Raw genomic sequence first — 21,119 nt, 5'->3', positions numbered from 1 at the left:
GGATTGATTTGAGAATTATAGAAATAAAGAATAGAATCCGGAGTAAAAAGTTGCCAACCACAAAAGAAAGATTGGAAGTAAGAGTTAATCTTAGAAGATGAAGGGTAGATGACTCGTTGATTACATCACCATTCCTAAATATAGGAAGATCTAAATTATTGTGGTAACAATTGGCTAAAAAAAAATTGGGTTTATCTGAATTAAAGTTCACCAGCCACTGTGAGCCTAATGCTGTAACAGAAGTGAGATCCTTTTCAAGCTCAAATGCCCCCTCCAAGCAATCAGAGAGTGTTGGCTCCATATCATGACAAGAATAAATGGTAGTATCATCAGCGAACAATGCCACTTTAGGTGTGACAATATCTGGAAGATTGTTAATGTAAATTAAAAAGAGTATAGGGACAAGGATAGAATCTTGAGGAACCCCTGAAGTTACAGGATATTAAAAAGAGTGCTGTTCATCGAGGACAACTTAATATTGCGATTGGAAAGGAAGGATTCAATCTTACAGATGTTACCTGATACACCATAAGAAAAAAGCTTATGGAGACGACCAGCATGCTAAACTTTAATAAAAGCTTTAGAAAAGTCAAAAGCGATAGCCTTAACTTCTCCCCCTCTATCTAATGTACAATAAAACCTATTGGTTATTATTGTTAGCAAATCGGCAGTAGAACGAGAAGATCAAAATCTATATTAATGATCAGAAAGTAAGCTATTAGATTCAAGATGAGAGATTAAGTGATAGGGAGAAGACTAAGTGGACTGTAGTTAGATGAATCGGATTGCTCTCCAGAATTTTTGAAAATAGGAATAACAGATGTCGCATTCCAGCATGCCGGAAAACAAAACTTTGATAAGCACTTGTTAGATAGTTTTGAAAGTATAGACGACAGCTCCAGAGAACACTTCTGCAAGTCTACAACAGGTATGTTGTCTAGACCACAAGCTGTAGAAGAGTCTAGGCAGGAAATCATCTTAGATACAGGAGCTGATGTTATACGAATATCAAGCAATGGATCAACCTGTTTGTCAGCAAAATCAGGTAGAATGCAACTAGTGGAATCAAGAGATGATATTTATGAAAAGTTCTTAGCAAACAACTCAGCTTAGTCTTTAGGTGCAGTACAATGTGAGGTAAACCATGTAGAAAAGAGTAAGGCTTGACTTGGAATTGTCAAGAAGGAATAAAAGATTCCATGCCTCCCTGAATTCAACAAACTATGTAAGAAGCACATTTATCAGCAGGAAGATGAAAGATTTCTACCCAAGGGTCGTGACGAAGAAAATCATGGAAAGAGTCCCAGTTAGCTTTAAGGTAGTTGTAAGAGGTGCAATGATAGAGGGATTCTGATGATAAAGAAGAATAAGATAATAACTTTAGAGAAATCAAACCGTGATCAAAAGCACCTTAGGGTGAATTCGGAGAAACTGAGCACAGACTAAGATCAGAAACAAAACATAAGTCAAGTAGAGAAGGTAAATGATTCGAGCTGTCTGGAAAATGAGTTAAAAAGTTGACTGTTTGAGTTAGAGATTGAGAAAGGCAAAAGCTGTGGGCCTTAATGCCTGCAGAGTCACTGACACTAGAGCCAAGCCATTCAGTGTGATGAGCATTAAAGTCACCAACAACAATGATATTGGCTGATGGATAAAGAGAGAGGGTTCGGTCAATTTGATTGAAATAAGTGCAGTCTTGAGATGAAGTAGAGCAACATAGAATAAAGAGAAAGGCAACAGAGTGAGGTGGTGCTAAACGAAAGCACATAAAATAATAGTTGGTGGATTCAAACCTAGTTTCCATACAAATGGGCGAATTCTTACAAATATAAATGCCCAGGCCAAGCATGTGACTATTGGAGTCTTTATGTATTAAAGGAAGATAACCATCAACACTAAGATCACAAGATAAGACAGCCAAACTCAAATTAGTCTCACAAAGCTGTTAAAGATGTGGATTTTTATCGAGACACCATCTCTAGCCTTTACTCAACCAAGAGCCCTATAGGAAGAGGGTATTTTAAGTCGAAATTGGCTTCTCCTAGCCTTTGCCTAAAAAGCATATCATCCAAAGCAGCAGAACATGAAGCAGGTTGTACTGGGCTACATGTTACCAGTAGCAGGATTTATGGAATTTTTAGTTTGGGTGTATTGCTTTGGGTGCCCATACTGCTAAAATGGTATGGAATTGCTTCTGGATACAGCCCTATATATATATATATATACATAATATATAACATAATAATATATAATAATATATAACATAAATATAAATAAATTTATATATATACATATATATATATATTTATATATATACATATATATGTATATATATACATATATATACATATATATGCATACATATATATACATGGATATATATATATGCATATATATATATATGCATACATATATATACATGCATATATATATATGCATATATATATATATATATATATATATATATATATATATATATATATATATATATATATATATATATATATATATATATATATATATATATATATATATATGTATATATGCTTGATGCTTGGTGTAATGTCATAAAGTGGACATAAAAAAAAAAAGAAAATGCTCAAGTTATGATGGATAGGTTTCATTAAATTAGTTTATGCACAATACTAACAAACTATTCAAAAAATTCAGGAGTATTTTCTTACTGACATATATGAATACTTCCTTATAAACACGCTGAGATACTTCTTCATAAACACATCAAATCTAACTAGACTTTTATATTTATAAGACAAGATATTGTTTTTTATCTATGGCTATAAACATAACAGAAGACAATGACTCAATAAACTTATTAGATAATGTGAGCGCATTGATGAAATAATTGGTTTGCAAAGTATTACTTGATGAACTTCTTGAAGGAATTGGAGATAAGTTGTCGTGAAAATTTGATCCACAGCTGCATTGTAAAAGATTTCCAATGAACATTTTTAAGAGTTTATTGAAGTTTTAAATGAATTAGAAAATCTATTTAGAAGAAAATATATTTGCAAACTTGTCAACAAAGATAGTACTTGATACAGAAGCTGCATTTCCATCACTATGAATTTCATTGAAAAAAAAGTGAATGAGTATTGAATCAGATTCAAAATAGTTGAATTATCCAGGTATTATTCAAAATATAACTAAATGAGATTTTATATATTAGCTAGAATCCTATATAATCCTAGAATAATTTAGGCCTGTTTAAAGCAAATAAAACTTTTACCATAAAAAACCCACATGAAAAAATATTAATGCTAAAAGAAGAAAATGTATGTATGTATGTATATATATACACACACACACACACACACACACACACACACACACACACACACACACACACACACACACACACACACACACACACATATATATATGTACATATATACATATATATAATGTTGATGTTTTTAAACTTGTATGGTTTGAAAATAGGTTTCTACAATCACATTTTTTTTATGGAAAAGTTAAAGCAACTTTTAAAACCAAATATCCATTTTGACATCAACCTGTTTTTCAGATCAAGACTGTTTTTTTAATGATACTACCACTAAGAAAATAACTCACTTTTAATACTTTCCCTTCTTCTTCAACTTGAGTTGCATAATAGCCATTTTTAAATTTTTCATTAAATTTTGTATGAGCAAGCACTTTGTCAGGAACTTGAAAACCTTGCCCTTGAGTAGCATATTTTTTTGTAGCTCCACATTCTTTATACAAATACTCGTTATTAGCAACAGGAAGGAACAAATCAACTTTTTGCTTTAAGGCATCTTAATAAAAAAAATTCTATTAAATATACTATAAATAGTTTTAAAAAACATAATAGTATTAATATTATTGTATAATATTATTACTGGTAACAATAATAATGGTAATATTATTAATAATACTAATAACAACAACAATAGCATTAATAATAAAAAATAATATTAATAATAATATTATATAAATAAATAATAATGTCACTTAGTATTACTGTTATAATTTCATTACCCTTTTGGTTGTCATAGCAATACTCTTTTTTTTTTTACCAAATCTCATCGCAAGACTGTTCTATTATTAATAGTAATTTTTTACAATGAAAATAAATAAAAATGTTATATACTAGATTCACACAAATGGAAGAATATTAATGTTTCTTTTAAACTTGCTTTTATCTGGTCTTTAGTATGTTTAAAGAGAACATTTTATTAACTTGACTATTTTTCTTTTTAAATAAAAAATATAGAATATATATAAAAGTTGGAATTTGTATGTCATGCACTATTTATGATTATGTTATGCACTATCTATGATTGTCTTAATTTATCTTTAAAAAAAATTACTAAACTCTTTATAAACACTTTTTTTTGCAAATTTGTTTTTGCTATTTCTCTATTTTTTCTAAAAATTTTTCTGTTTCTCTCTTGCTAGTTCTTTATTTATTTAAAACATTAACAAAGTACATAAAAATTAAAAAAAAAATTTGTTTTTATCTTTCTCTTAATTTAAAGGACTATAATCTTTTAATGTTATTTCTGATTTAATTGACCATGTTCTTATATTTTATCCTTAAGCCAATTATATTGCTATAGGTGACCTTAATGCTTATCATATTTAATGGCTCAGCTCTAGCACCACTGATTCTGCTGACTATAGCTCAAAATTTTGTCTTTCTTAATCTCTTATCCAGATGCAAAGCTTAACTTTCCTGACACAACCCTGTGTCCCTGCACAGCAGCCTTATTTAACAAGGTTTGTATTTTGGAGTTTAGGGTTGTCTAGGCTATGGATTTTCTATAGGTTTTTCCTTCTTGTGCAGCTGCTATATCTAATCATAACTATTTTATAGTTGCTATATCTAATCATTTTTTTTTTTCTTTTCACGTGAAGAAATTTCTGGAGAATAAATATCTTTTTTTATTGCAAGAAATCAATGCAAAGGATATTGCCTGACACTAAGGTCAATTATTCTCAAGTTACTAAATCTTGTATTTTATTTCTAGAACCTAATTTTAGAAATTAGGTTCTAGAAACATTTGGAAAGTCTTAAAATGCCATTATCTAAAGCAATACTAACATTTCATCTCTCATTTTTGGGTCTGATTTATTACCTCTCCCAAGAATAAGGCGGAACAATTTACAGAGAACATTCTCTTCTATTTTATCTTTTGAAACTAATGACCACACTCTTCCTGTCATCCCAAAGAAACAGGTTAATTCATTGTTAGACACCCAAATAAATCCTGCTTTTGTTCCCCACTAAAACTCTTTTACAGCTTATGGTCCACACAATATTCTTGTCTTAGTTTAACAAAAGTGTTCTCAAGAATATTTTCATTACTCTCTGAACAAATTTACAGCTTTTGAATTGAACCTTTAAAAAACAAACTTCTAATATCTCAACTTATCATGCTATCAAACCCTTTGATACTTTGATATATCCATGACTAATGATAAAATCTGGTATGCTGGTTTCTCCATAAACTTGCTTCAAATGGTGTATCTGGAAAAGTAATTATAGTTGAAATTATTGAAGAAATTTTTTTATAACTTCATTATTAAATTTGTCAAAGTGGCTTTATTTGCATATAATGAATCTGATCTCTCTTCTGTGACAACTAGGGGTCTGCAGAGGCTGGTGAATTTTAACCTTAGCAAAACTCGGTTGTTGTTAACTACTAATATTATCACAATATTGAAGAATGGAAAACACTCTTAATTCTTACTTAGTATTTACAAATTATTTACTTATTTCTAATTTATGTTTTTTCAGATTATTATTTACTAATCTCTCATGGAAATCATATATAAAATTCATCTCCATGTTAACATTTGGTAAGGTTGCCTTCTTTTGATGTGATGCCCTTTTCCTACTCCTGATTTTCATACCCTACCTTTATAAATCTCTTATTTGTCTTTGGATGGAATACTATTGCCACATTTGGGCTGGTATACCCAAATATGGCAATAGTATTACATCCAAAGTGTGTGGCGCCTGCTCTAACTGTTAAGCTCAACCCTTAGGTTGTCATTGTTATTAGAATGCTTCTCTTTGGCTTTTCTACAAATACTGCTATGGTTGCTGCTGAAGAAAGCTTCATTAAATGCAATCCCTTGGTCCATCAAACAAAACTCAATCTTGTGCAACTTGTCACCAAAGTCACATCTTTTTACTATAATTGTTCCTTCATTCTTCATGCTCAAAAAAATTTTTTCCTCAAACATAGGTGCTTTGGAACATTTTTTAGCCTTCATGTTTTCATAACTCCCATAATTTACAGCTTTTTAATAGTCAACCATCTTGTGTCAACTGCTTTCTTGTTCTTTAACTCTTTTCTGTTGCTTTCTGTTGACTTCTAACTTAGTGTTTGACTTTTAAATTTATTTCAAAAATATGTATTTACATTCATTTTCTAAGTGTTTGAGGTATTATACTATGTATAAATATAATATATAAAACATACAATAATGCATTACATAATTATTACTTTTTAAAATTATATATAAAATATTTTTACTGAAACATCACTTTATAAAACTATTTATAAATTTATATTTATAAAAAATGTTAATGATTATTTGCAACTAATGTTGAAAAAAAAAGTAAACTCTGAAAACTTTTTATATATTTACTTACTTTGACATTTATCAGTAGGACATTGTTGAGACTCTTCCTTTATTCCTGGGCACTCATCTCCACCTTTATTTGGAGCTGGATTTGAACATGTTCTTCCACGTTTTGAGACTCCTTGTAGACAAAACACTTTTTCAGAACATGTTGTCCATGCACTCCATTGAGCCCATGCACCATTTATAGAGTCTAAACAAACATAACAATAAAGATTCTGATTTTAAAAGATGAATTGATGAAAAAATAAATAACAAAAATATAATAAATATTAAGTAGAAAAATAAATGGGAGAAATTAGTAACAAATAATTTGTTTACTATTATTTCTATTATTGTTATTTTCTATTAGTTTAATTTGATTAGCTGCAAAAATATTTATAAAAAATATTTACTTTTTTCTAATTTTAAATTTTTATTAGTAATAACAACTATTACAATTAATATTAATATAAAAAAATTACCAACACATTCTGCAAGTCTGCAATGTTTCACTTCATCATAAACACCAGTGCAGTTCTTTGCATCTATACCACGTGGTTCAGGACTGCTGCATGTTCTTGACCGATGCATTGTTCCAGAACCACATGTCTGAGAACACTCTGAAAAAGTGGACCATGATCCAAAACCGCCATGAACTAAAAATTAAAAAAAAATAGTTTAATTTTTTTTTTTATATATTTAAATTTATATATTTAATTAATATTTATATATTTATTTTTAGTAAACTTTCAAAGTAATTTTGAGTGTCTTCATTATTTACATAAGAAATTATAAAAACCTGAAACCTAACCAATACAAAAAATAACACAAAAACCATCAAACTAAAAATAAAATCTTTTTGTCTATTTCAAAATCAGATTTATTTTCTTTATATTTAATCTTTAATTTAATTAGCTGAGAAATGAGTAAATGAGAAAACTGTTCAACAATCCTTGCAGATTACAATGTATTCTAGTTTATTGTATACATTTGTTATAATTCAGAGATAATAGTAGTGAAAAAATGTTGTTAAGATGCCCATTAAATCAAAACATATTAACCATTAAATTAAAACATATTAACCATTAAATCAAAACATATTAACCATTAAATCAAAACATATTAACCATAACAGATGATTGTTATTTAAAAAAATCCTAATCATGTATGTACAATAGTCTACACATGTTTTCTTCCAAAAAATGTTCATGGAAATGTTGAGCACAAAGAGTGTATAAACAAAATCATAAACATTTTTCTTTAATATAAGGAGATTAAAAATCATTGTTCTTCAGTTTTAGATCAATTTATAGAGATCAAAGTTCCAGAAGCCATAAATATCAATTTGAAGAAAAATCTTTTTTTGTAAAAAAAAAACTATTAACAATCTGAATTTAATTTAAATAAATGGGTTTAATCAATTATTTAATTATAATTAATTATAAATATAAATAATTAGCAACCTGAATTTCTTATAAGTAAATGCTTATAAATAAATAAGACCTACTTGGGCAGCTATCGAAACAGGATATTACAGATTCAGAAGCATTTCCAGGACATAGAGCACCACCATACATGGGCGGTGGCATATTACAGGTTCGATATCTATGAACTAGAGAACCACCTGATGTTGAGCATGATTCAGGGCAAGATGTCCATTCACTCCAAGGTGACCATGCACCATCTGTTCTTCCCTCTAAAAAAAGAATTTTATTACCTGATTTTAAAAAAATATTAAAAAAAAGAAATTAAAATTGAAATTAATTTTTAACTCAAATTAAAAAAAAAGCAACTCCAACTTTTTAATTTATTTAATTTACTATAAGGTGCTTAAATATTTAAATAAATTTAATGATAATATATATAGAAATAATGATAATATATATAGAATAATCCAAAATATAAAAAAATATTAAATGATAACAAACACCAGGGTTAAGCAAAAGCATGTATTTATATTTAGTAATAATAGGCTATATTGTAGTATTTGTACTGTATTAGATTGATTTTTTTTTTGTAATATTTGTATTTGATTGAAATATATTTAACCCCAACCATGAACAACACAGAAATAATAAGTTTAGCATTAGTTTTAACTAAGAATATTTTTGTGTTTAAAACTATAAAAAAAATCAAAATAAGATTAAACTATTAATTAAAGGCGTAAATAAAAGTATTAGATAAGTATTATAAATAAAACAAATTAAAAAAAAAATAAAAGCTAATAAACTTTGTTCTTTTTTTTAATTTTGTTCTATAAATTATTAAAATCTTCAATAAGCTTAAATTTTATTTAGCCTTAATTTGATTTTAGTTAGCCTCAGTTGCTCCAAGTTAGCTTCAGCTGGCCTCAGTGTAGCTTGAAAATGTCAATTATCAAATCAATCAAATGTCAATTATCAAATGTCAATTATCAAATCAATCAAAATCAAATTATCAAAAAACAAACAAAAAATTCTATTCTTTTTAATACTATGAGACTCAGTTTTGATTCAAACAACAAAGTAGTAAAAATGAAACTGATTAGAACTTTATTACTCAAAAATGTTGTAGGAGAAGTGATTTTACACTTTTTATTTTTTAATCATCTCTCAAGGCTGAGTGGGCAACTACAGTCAAGGAAGCTTTTTTTTTAAAAAAAGTTCTTGTTACGAATTCTTGTTACCAACCCTCTTTCAAGCCTATATTTCCAAAACACTTTAATGAGCTGAAACAAGTTGACCTTTAAAACAAATTTATCTATCATTGTAAAACATTATACTTACTTATGGTTTTCTATATCATTATACTTACTTATGGCACTTAGAAAAATACCTGGACATGGTGCAACACATTCTAGTTTTGTTTGAAATATTTCTCCAACGCAGAATAAACCTCCATTACTTGGAGAAGGGCTGTCACATTGCCGAGTTCGATTAACCACTGATCCACCACAAGGTTTTTCACAAGAACTCCACTGTGACCACTCAGATAAACCACCATCAACTAAAAGAAATTAAATAAAAGTTTACAAAATTTATACAATAATAATTATTTTATATTATATTGAACAAAAATAGTTATTATATATTTTATTAAATGAAAATAATTATTATATATTTTATCGAATAAAAATAATTATTATTTACTTCATTAAATAAAAATAATTGTTATATATTTTATTAAATAAAAATAACCAATACTATCAAAATGTATTAATGAACAAAATGCAAAAGCCAGCACAAAAAAAAAAGATAACTCACTTTCGCCAACTTCTTTGACATAACTGTCACCAATGCAGTAAAGATCATCAGAATTGGTAGAAGGGACTGGATTAGAGCAAGCCCTTGTCTTAACACGTTGATTGCCTTCACACAATCCTTTTCCCCAACCACTCCACTCTGACCATGATGCCCAACCACCTTCAAATTAAAATTCTGGTTTTAAATATATTATCTATTCAATAAAACTACCTAGATAAATCTGAAAGTATTCTGGTTGATAAGAGCTCATTAGGCAATTTGTGCTAAACTTTATTTAACAAACTATACTAAGGAAATGCAGGTTTGTGATGTTTAAATGCAGTGAAAAAGAAAATGTGTGGTTTGATTGTGATTTATTTATCTGAAATAAGTATTTTACTAATATAGTAAAATAATAAAAACAATATAAAATTAAAAAAAACTATTAACAATAAAAAATACTTTATATTATATGTTATTATTTTTTTTTTTTAAAAAAAGGACTAAATTTAATTAGTTTCCTTAAGAATTTTATCTTTTTTTATTTACTTGTTTATTGATAAATAAAAGGAAGCAGTAATATTTCTTCAACAACTGCTAAGCGCTTAGAGAATTTAGCAGTTTTCTAAGAAATATACAGTCTTATTGCTTTAATGTATTTATTTACAAATGTATTAGTATATATAGTTGTTGAATATTGTATTAGTATATATAGCTGTTGAATATTTAGAGATATTTCTTCTTTTGAGGCTCTTGCATTTGCCATCTAGTCCATGATTTAAATTTTTCTTTTTATCATATTGATTTTTTGAGTTTGAAACTGATAATTTTTTTCCTGATAATTTTCTGATAAAATAAGATCTGATAGAATTCAAAATAATCTAAGACTACAAAGAGTATATTGTGTCCCACAATTTTATCCTCACTCCATAACAACATCACATGACTTTTTGAATCTTCTGAAACTATGTATATAAAAATTATTTTTTGAACACATCCACTTAACCTTTAAGAAAACATTCTTAGTAACAACATTTTTCTTTAATTTGTATATTTTTTATTTGTGGGAAATAGGAATTGAGCAAAAATTAATGACTAACCATCATCAGAGTATCATAACAAAACATATATCACAGCCATATAAACTAACAAACTTAGAAATTTCCAATATAGAGTTTCCCCACATGGGTCAAATCATTATATTTCAACCAATTTAAAGAAAACTTTGTGGGGCACCATCTCTGATTTTCCTGATTTTTACATATTGTTATGTGCATTATGTAGATAGGTTAAATTTGAAATTTCAGACTTCCAAGTACAACAGTTCAGAAATTATACCCTTAGAAAAATGACACAGTGGCCCCCCTCGACTTAAAAAATGGTCAAAACAGACTACTTTAGACCTGAACTTTTTTCTCACTTTCAACAAGTGTCTCATTTTTTCTAGAACTATCTTCTGGATAGTTCTCTCTTTAAAAAAGTGGTTTTTATTAACTTGTGTTAAATTAGAAAAAAATTATGACCTCCTCAACTTTGGAAAAAATCATAAAATTGCTAAAATATGCCAGAATGAAACTGCAGCATTATTCTATTCATCCACAAGTCTTTACAGATAAGTTTTCTGATTAGCTACTATTGTCTGCAATAAATGGGCAAAATTTAGGCAGCTTGTTGCAGTTTAGAACTTAAATATATCTTAAATCAAAATGTCCACTCGCCTAAAAAGTCCAATTTTCAGCCATTTTGAGAAGCTTGTAAATTTTTCTAACATTTTGTTTTGATCTAAAATTAACAGCATATAACACCATTAGACCCAACTATCAGAAAATGCAAACGTTATAAACTTGTCGAATCCACACCAAAAATGCCAGCATTTTTAAATAACCCTATTTTTCAATCATCAACGGTTGAATGTGTTAGTAGAAACCAGTGCCCCTCTTATCTGCCAACTGGCCTATGTGAAGGGTGCAATAATTATAAGTCATTTCTTAATAAAAAGAAAGATATGGTTGGTTGTCCTCTCCTTGATCTGGTCTTTATAGTAGACAGGGGCACAAATAAAGGGAGCAGTAACTTTTTAGAGACCTTCATTATTGTTCAAATAAATTAATTTCTAAGTCTCTAAAGTCTAACTCTAAAGCCAAATCAAGCCTATTCTCCTTCACATTAATGATGGTATTGGATCTGATGGTAAGATTTACCTTGATTTTTTAAATCACCTATAAGGCTTTCTTGATGGAAAGGCAAATGTAATAAGCAACCAATAATAAATAACAACAGTTAAAAAAAAGGGTAAAATCAAGCAATACCAAATATAGTAAACCACCCTAGAAAAAGTCTATTTTACAGAATTAAAAAACAGAAAATCAATAATAATTAAACAGTAACTAAGAGCATTAAGTTATACTATTTATGTAAAGAGATGAAGAACAACACAGGACCAATGTGGTACCCCAGAAATTACTGGAAATAAAGGAGAGTGTTATCGATCAATAACATATGAAGAAAAAGTCTAAAGTCTAAAGTCTCTAAATTAATTTAGAAATTTAGATACTTAATATCTAAATATCTTAATTAATTTCAAAATGAAACCATTATTTCTTCAAATTCTATTTTATTATAGGTAATCAGCGGTCTATATGCAGTCTAGACCTCCCCCCTCCACTTACTAAGGTGAGGGGGAGGAGCAGGAGGGGGTTTGGGGTGGCACTAATCAAAATGGAAGGGGGCAACCAATTTATAAGATACAAACATTCATTTTCTGGCATGAAACATACATAATTCATTTTCTAATGAATATACAGTTAAGATCATTAGACCTTTATTGCATTTTCTCATGCTTTTTACCATAAGATTCAAATTTTGATAGTGACTATCAAAAATGAGTGCCAGATTTTGCAGCAAATATACAATGTAATGGTCTTAAATGGTAATTAACAAAAGTTAACTATATTACTAAAAGTTGGTTGCCCCCTTCCCCATTTAAAAATCAGGAAAATCAGAGATGGTGACCAAAAGGCGATTGGTTGAAATACAATGATTTGACCCACATATCAAAATTGTGGGATTTATCAACTTTTGATTATTCAAGATTGCTCTCCTGTAATCAAGGTTATTTCAATTTCAACAATAGCTTATGGTTAAAACATATAATTGTGTCTAATATAATATAAAGACTAATAAATATAATATATTAAATACTAAAATATAAAGACAAATAATAAAATATTGGGCCAATGTATGTAAAACTATCACAAATGCCTGCTGTTTTTTCCGAATCAAATCCAGCATTGATCTAATATCATGTTTTTAGTAACAATATTGATAAAAGCCTTAATACAGGTGCAACTAAAAAAAGCTTGCATAAATACATTGGCCCAACGTATAAAAAACCATCAGAAAACTTGATTGTTTTTACAATCTTAACCCAAAATATATCAATATATATAGATTAAGATTGCCCAATATATTTAACCCAACATTGATTCAATATATATACAGGGTGTTCGGGATAAATTTGACATATTTATAATTGATTATATTTTTTTGTAGATTAGAGGTATTAATACACGCTACAGGTCATTTAAAAGTTTGAACCCTTCTTCATTCATATACAAGATGTCAGAAAGGATGGATGACTGGAACCCACCTGAATCATGGAAGAGAATAACTTGCATCATGATGATTCGTGCCGGCCATCAAAATAAGGGTATTATGACTGCTGCCCAATGCTCCCTGAACACAGTAAAAACAATCAGGTATGAACTAGAGACTTGCAATGGTGACTACGAGGATGTAGTAAGAAGAAAGATCCCTAGCAGACAATCTGATTGCGTTCGTACAGCAAAATTCCTCGCAAGTCTGCAGGAACAGGTGTTGAAGAACCCTGGCATTGGAATTCCCGCTTTGTCACGTAAAATGAATGTTGCATCCTCTGGATGCTTGTATGAGTAGTAGCGAAGGTCTTCATTGAGTGCAAGCTTCATAGTAGAGGATGCAACATTCATTTCACGTGACAAAGCGGGAATTCCAATGCCAGGGTTCTTCAACACCTGTTCCTGCAGACTTGCGAGGAATTTTGCTGTACGAACGCAATCAGATCGTCTGCTAGGGATCTTTCTTCTTACTACATCCTCGTAGTCAACATTGCAAGTCTCTAGTTCATACCTGATTGTTTTTACTGTGTTCAGGGAGCATTGGGCAGCAGTCATAATATCCTTATTTTGATGGCCGGCACGAATCATCATGATGCAAGTTATTCTCTTCCATGATTCAGGTGGGTTCCAGTCATCCATCCTTTCTGACATCTTGTATATGAATGAAGAAGGGTTCAAACTTTTAAATGACCTGTAGCCTGTATTAATACCTCTAATCTACAAAAAAATATAATCAATTATAAATATGTCAAATTTATCCCGAACACCCTGTATATGAATCAACAATGATACAGTGTATACAACCCAATATTTCAAGTGTAAAATTATGTCTTAAATAAAATCTTCCATAATTATTAAAACATCAAACCAAGGCAAAACAAAAACCATTAACGATCCCGCCTATATAGCGGAGAAAATAGAATTAGCCTCACCTTTATTTTTTGTTTTAATTTAACAAAAATGGCAGTGAAATCATTATCAAATCTACTTTATTTTTTATTATCTTCTACTACAACTAAAAAGTTTATAAATTGGTATGTTTAATTAATTACAAATGGAAAAAAATTAAGTGTTCAATTTGTGGAGAAAATAGAATTAGCCTCATTTACGTTATATACAAGAAAATACAGAAAATATTGTTTTTTTGCTCATTTAATATTTAGTATTGCTTCCTGATTTTTTAATGACTTCAAATATGCGACTTGACAAATACTAGTCACAAGATTTTGGATAGTTTCTATAGGTATTTCATTCCAAGCTTGTCTGATACAAGTTTTTAGCTCCGAGGTGGATTCAAATTGCTTACCATTTTCATAAACCTTTCTAGAAAGTATTCCCCATAGATTTTCAATTAGGTTAAGATCTGGACTACATGCAGGCCATTCCATTACGTGAATATTTTTGTCTCTAAACCAAGCTTTTGTAAGCTTTGAATTATGGATAGCAGCATTATATTGTTGAAAAGTAAAATTTTCACCCATCAATTCCTCACCATGATCAAGCAAACTTATTTCTAATAAGTCAATGTAGTCCGGTGAATCGATATTTATTGAAATCCATGCTGGTGGGAGTTTTCCAGCAAAGGAAAAAGCCTCCCAAATCATAACAGTTTCACCACCAAAGTTAAAACTTATCCGAGTTTCTTTCTCTTTTGAAGATCGTGCCAGTAATGTTGATCGCCATCAGGACCATCTAGATTGAACTTTTTTTTATCACTAAAGAGAACTTGATGCCACTCTTCCTGCCAAGACTTGTGTTCTTTTGCAAATTGTAGTCTAACTTCTTTATGACGAGCAGTAAGTTTTGGTTTTGGTTTACGCTTTTTCCAAACTGTGTCTGAATCTTCATGTAAGATTTGTCTCACACGTTGAACAGATACAGGGAATTGTAAATTAGCACGAATTTGAGATGCAGTCATGTGCTGAGCAGCATCATAACGTTCAACAACTCATTTAGTATGATTATCAATTTTATGTTTGCCACCACTTCCCTTATAAGTACCATAAATAACGCCAATCTTGAAGTAATTATTAACCACTTTAGGAAATCTTTTAATTTTCTTTGCAATTTCCCAATTAGATAAGCCTGTATTTTTGTATGCTTTAATTACTGCTAATTTTTCATTCGTTAAATGCTTACAACGTTCCATTTCAAATTATGGTATTAAAAACCGAATGTTAAAAACTTTATGAGCACCGATTTCACAGTCTTTGTTTAATTTACAAATAATAATAAAAAACTAAGTTACAAATGCGTATTACCAGATCAAAATATACAAGTAAACTGAAAATAATTATTGATGAGGCTAATTCTATTTGTTACCGCAAATATTATGAGTATTATGAACTTTGCACACATACATACATACATACATACATACATACATACATACATACATACATACATACATACATACATACATACATACATACATACATACATACATACATCACACATACAAACATACATGCATACATACATGCATGTATCCCAGCTAGCACACATACGTGGGTAAAACGTTAGAACAATGTTGTGAGTTAAGTAAGTACAACATCAACCGCCAATCTTATTTTCATATCAGTATGGTTACAAGTGCGCAACAACAAAAATCCAACATTGGCATAATGTTGTATTTTAAGTTAATGAAGTGTAATATTTTTATACATACATACATATATACATACATATATGTATACATACATATATACATACATATGTAAATGCATATATATATATATATACACATGTATATATATATATATATACACATGTATATATATATATATATATATATATATATATATATATATATATATATATATATATATATATATATATATATATATATATATATATACATATTATAAGAAAGTTGAAAAAAAAAGAAACTACCTACCCTGTGTTGTTGGATTTATATTAATAATTGATAAAAAAAATACCAACTCTTTGAACCTTATTTTTTCATTTCTTTTAATTAGATTAACTTTTTTTCCCTTAAATTTCTTATCTGTAAAATACACGCTTTATTCTTTTATTAATTGGTAACTGGTCCATCTAATCAATTTATTAGGTTTATTTTATTGAATATTGTTGCTGCTACTACACAAGGTCTTTATTTTTCCAATAGTCTATTTATTTTCTAATGTTTTACAATATTTATATTGTCTTTCTTGTCAAACAACTCCACTATTGCAAGTTTTTTCTAAAATCTAATTAGTTATTGATGTTCAAGTGTTGTAAAATCATTTAATGATCGAAGACTAACTTGATAATGATTGGTTCAACAAGAGTTTTGGAAGAATGCCAGATTACTTAAGGAAATTTTTTATAGATTGTCTTTTTTTTTTTTTTTTTTGATTGTTAAAAAAACGAATAAAGAGCGCTAGCTTTGTCTATGCAAGTAAAAAAATGAAAAAGACCACTGCAGGCTTATTTAAAAAAATTTCTTAGAAGATATTTGGTAGTTCATATTTATGCTTTTAATAACTGGATAATTTTTTTTATGACTGAGTCTGCTTGTTTTAACTGAAATTGATTATTTAGCATAACAATTTAATATAATTTTGTTTTTTATATTTTTATTTTTGAGCTTCGAATAAAAAAGCTACAAAATATTTTTATATTTTATTCATTAATAAAAATGCCATTTATTCTAATGAATAATAATTACTAAATCTTTTTTATTATAAGAGTAATTCCATGTCAAAACAACCAGGCCATGCAACCCTATGTCCTTGGATTTTCTTTATATTTTTACCATAGTTAGTACATTATAAAATAAGATAAATCCCAAAATTTCAAGGTCTAACTCCCAACGGTTCGTGAGTAATGGTTGTTTTAATTTTGGCTACTATTATTGATTTGTTCATTTTCCGCCATTTTTAAATTTACATTTCTCCTTATAAAACCAAGTCTTTAAACATGTGAATTCTAAAAATAAGTGACTTAGTTAATCTCAAGGTGAGGAATTTGAATATTTAAATAAAAAACTCATTTTATAATTAAAAAGTACCTTAATATCAATTATAAATGTCAAAATAATGGACACCTGCCCCAGTAAAATTTTAAGGTGTGCAGTATATTTTTTAAGCTTAAAATTTCAAATTAGATCATTGTATGTTAGAAGAACATTGTGTGAAAAAATCATTTCTGCCAAATGCATAGTTTAAAAATTAAATGAAAAATATTACAAAAAAAGCAAATATAGTATATTTCGCTTATCGTGGTATTCAAAATAAATAAAATTGATGCATACTTGAATTGATATACAATTTTTTATAATAAATCCATTAAAAAATTATTGATTTACAAATATATACTTATTAATTTTGTAAAAATCTTTTTTTGAAAGTTCATATTTGTCTGATATTATTGTTGGTGCACTTATTAATGTTATTATATTGGTAATTGGTATCCAACAATAATCATCGCTTTTCAGCCAGAAAAACTGTTCAGATGGACCGTGTGGATGCATAAACTTTATTTTTATTATATTATATTCTTCATTTTTTTTTTTCGACTACTGCAATCCACTAAAACGAGTCATATGTACATGCGTAATATTCGTACTTCTGCATTAGCTCAAAATTTATTAAACTTAAATTTTGGTTACTTGATTTTTTAGTTATATTAATAGTTTTTGGATTTATATCGTTACTAGTTTTTTTAAATAACATAGATGTTTTCAAAACTGGTATGCAATGATGAAATCCTCGAGTTCCTGGTATTGTTTTTCCCTTCTCAAATCGTTTATTTTGCGTAGCTCTAACATTAACCTTAGTTTCTTTATCAATTTTAAAGAACTTTATTGTGAGCATTTTTTGAGTGCAAAATTCAAAATTTGCATCGATTGTTAGTATTTGATTTTTCTTTGGACGTTGCAAACTTTCTCTTGCTATTGTTCATTCTACTGTACCGCCTATTGCATCGCAAGAAGATTTGCCGTGACTGGTTGCAAAAAATATCCATTCAGCTTCCAATAAAAAATCTTCTGAGTGATGGCATAGATTTAAAAAATTTTTATAATTTTTATACTGTCCTCCACATCCATCAGAAAAGTTATACAATTTGAAAACTAAACACACTTATAACTGAAAACAAACCTTTTTCATTAAATGTTTATAAATTATATCCCATTTCATTGCATATAAAAGAAGAACTGCATTTTGATGATAAACACATACACACACTGAGTGAGCACCTGTGACTCCAACACTTACGCACCACTTAGGAAGCAGACTGCAAAATTTAGAAATTCCAAGATTAATCCCTGGATTTATAACTTTAAATTGGCTGTACAATTCTTTCAGGTTACACAATAGCAATCGTTTTTGTACTTGTATTCTGTTATTTTTTCCTTTTTCAACACTTACATAATCTTTTTTATCAGACAATGTTTGTGAGTATTCATCATCTTCATAAAAACTTTGAACAATGGAGACAACATTAAGTGGAACACTTTTTTCAATTTTGTCCAATGGAAGTAAAAGTATGCCACTCTCCTGTTTCATACAACGTGCTGTTCGAATAGCATTCACACTAACTTCAAAGTAGTTAGAAGCATAGTCTCTAGACCAAAATTCAGGAGTTAAAGTGAGAATTTTAAATTTATTTTTATAGTCAGAAGCATTTATCTTTACTTTCATCAAGAGTGTCAGTTTATCCAGATCAGATGCTTTATTTTAATCTGTTTTCGAAGAAGACGCAGTAGAATTATCTATAAAATGCGAATTACTTATTCCATAATGGGCTGCTCAATCTTCACCAATCTTTTTTTATTGATTTTTTATATTTTTTCATTGCAGATGCAACACGTTGATGTAAAGCAACAGAATGTAAATTAATTGGAGATTCTCCTAAAACTTCCAGGGATAAATTAATATGAGTAAATGGTTCATCTTCTTCTGTCAATATTTCATCTACTTCATTTTCAGTAGGGTGTTCTACTGATAAAACTGCCTTTGACTAACAGCTAGCACATAACTTCCACCCAGGTAAAACTCTTAATCCTAATGACTCAAAGTGTCTAGCCAACATTAAAATTTACCTAAAAAAAAAAAAGGGTATTTAAGATACGTGTTGTATACTATTACAGATAGTATTTATATATTTGAAATCAAATTACCTTTTATTTTTTTTATGCACTTTATAAACATCACAACAATTGCCATTTTTCTTTTCAAATCTTTTTTCAAAGTAGTGAAAATGGCGATTACAAATGCTGAATAGTTCTTCACAAGCACTCAACTCAGATCTCCATAAAATGTTTTGACGAATGTCAGTGCCTAGGTCATGTAGTAAAAAAATCTCTTTATTTCTAGAATATGAGGTTTTATGGCATTCTGACTTCAAAACTTTACCAATATCACATGAAATCATTTTGATAATGAATTAAAAAATGTTATACTTGCAAATTTAAAATGCACAAGTACTAATTACATTATTTATATTGGATTAGTTGCAACATTTAAACTAGATGAATATGTCTGAATTCAGCAATTAAACTTTGATAATTTGGAAAGACAAGGAAACAGGAAAACAAAAAGAAAATTAAAAAATGCATTAAAAAACTTTCATAACTTAAAAAACACTTCAAATTAGATAGGAATTATCATTTTTCCTAAATTACCATGGCAATATATATACATTTATAGTACAAAAGTAAAATATTGACAAAACTATGTATTTGGCAGAAATGATTTTTTCACACAATGTTCTTCAAACATAATATGATCTAATTTGAAATTTTAAGCTTAAAAAATATACCGCACACCTTAAAATTTTACTGGGGCAGGTGTCCATTATTTTGACATTTATAATTGATATTAAGGTACTTTTTAATTATAAAATGAGTTTTTTATTTATATATTCTAATTCCTCACCTTGAGATTAACTAAGTCACTTATTTTTAGAATTCACATGTTTAAAGACTTGGTTTTATAAGGAGAAATGTAAATTTAAAAATGGCGGAAAATGAACAAAACAATAATAGTAGCCAAAATTAAAACAACCATTACTCACGAACCGTTGGGAGTTAGACCTTGAAATTTTGGGATTTATCTTATTTTATAATGTACTAACTATGGTAAAAATATAAAGAAAATCCAAGGACATAGGGTTGCATTTTTTTAAAAAATTGGTTGTTTTGACGTGGAATTACTCATAAACCTTATATAGATTTTGCTTTTGACCTGACTGAGCTGCGAAAGGCGCGTGAATTTTCAACCAACTTTTCCCACGTGGTTTCTAAGGTTGCAAAACAAAACAAAACAAAAGTTGATTTGGTACAAAAGTTTGCGTCTTCCATTGTAGACACAAACCAAGATTTTTCGTTCGCACACGCTAACAGAATTTTTTGTTTGAAGTTTGTAGCAGTTATTAACACTTGAGTTTAAAAGTAATTTGTAGGCTTCAAATTCCAATGACAGACTTTGGGCCTTGTGAGTATATATAATATAACACTTCATTTTTTTGAGGAGCAAATGGTCATAACTTTGTTGTATATAAATCAGGGCCGAGGCACGTGCCCCCCTCCCCCTTACACACATACTTTTTTTCTAAAGGACCTTTTTTAACTTTTAGAAAATTATAGACATAAAGGACTTTTTTTAGAAATTGACGGTTG

General features: G+C 28.7%; 1 protein-coding gene and 1 long non-coding RNA gene across 3 annotated transcripts in view; both read right to left on the bottom strand.

Moving 5' to 3' along the window:
* Positions 1-21,119, bottom strand: part of LOC100201520 (uncharacterized) — a 112,417-nt gene that overhangs the window by 79,428 nt on the left and 11,870 nt on the right. The window contains exons 1-7 of one of the 2 annotated variants that reach the window (XM_065798047.1): positions 14,428-14,521; positions 9,861-10,019; positions 9,433-9,603; positions 8,126-8,314; positions 7,101-7,274; positions 6,647-6,829; positions 3,592-3,797 (exon numbers count right to left, since the gene is read on the bottom strand). In XM_065798047.1, coding sequence (XP_065654119.1) covers positions 3,592-3,797; positions 6,647-6,829; positions 7,101-7,274; positions 8,126-8,207 — 645 coding nt within the window. In that variant the 5' untranslated portion in view covers positions 8,208-8,314; positions 9,433-9,603; positions 9,861-10,019; positions 14,428-14,521. Of the gene's footprint in view, positions 1-3,591; positions 3,798-6,646; positions 6,830-7,100; positions 7,275-8,125; positions 8,315-9,432; positions 9,604-9,860; positions 10,020-14,427; positions 14,522-21,119 lie in introns of those variants that run through there. The other variant, XM_065798046.1, reaches the window with a different exon arrangement.
* On the bottom strand, positions 17,685-20,760 carry LOC136080816 (uncharacterized). The gene is made up of 2 exons (XR_010638660.1): positions 19,620-20,760; positions 17,685-19,541 (listed from the first exon to the last, which is right to left on the bottom strand). It is a non-coding gene; the product is annotated as an uncharacterized LOC136080816 (long non-coding RNA).

This window comes from Hydra vulgaris, chromosome 05, assembly GCF_038396675.1.
Source record: "Hydra vulgaris chromosome 05, alternate assembly HydraT2T_AEP".
In the NCBI taxonomy this organism is placed as follows: domain Eukaryota; kingdom Metazoa; phylum Cnidaria; class Hydrozoa; order Anthoathecata; family Hydridae; genus Hydra; species Hydra vulgaris.
The sequence above is the reverse complement of the archived record's forward strand: the minus strand, read 5'-3'. Positions and strand labels throughout refer to the sequence as shown.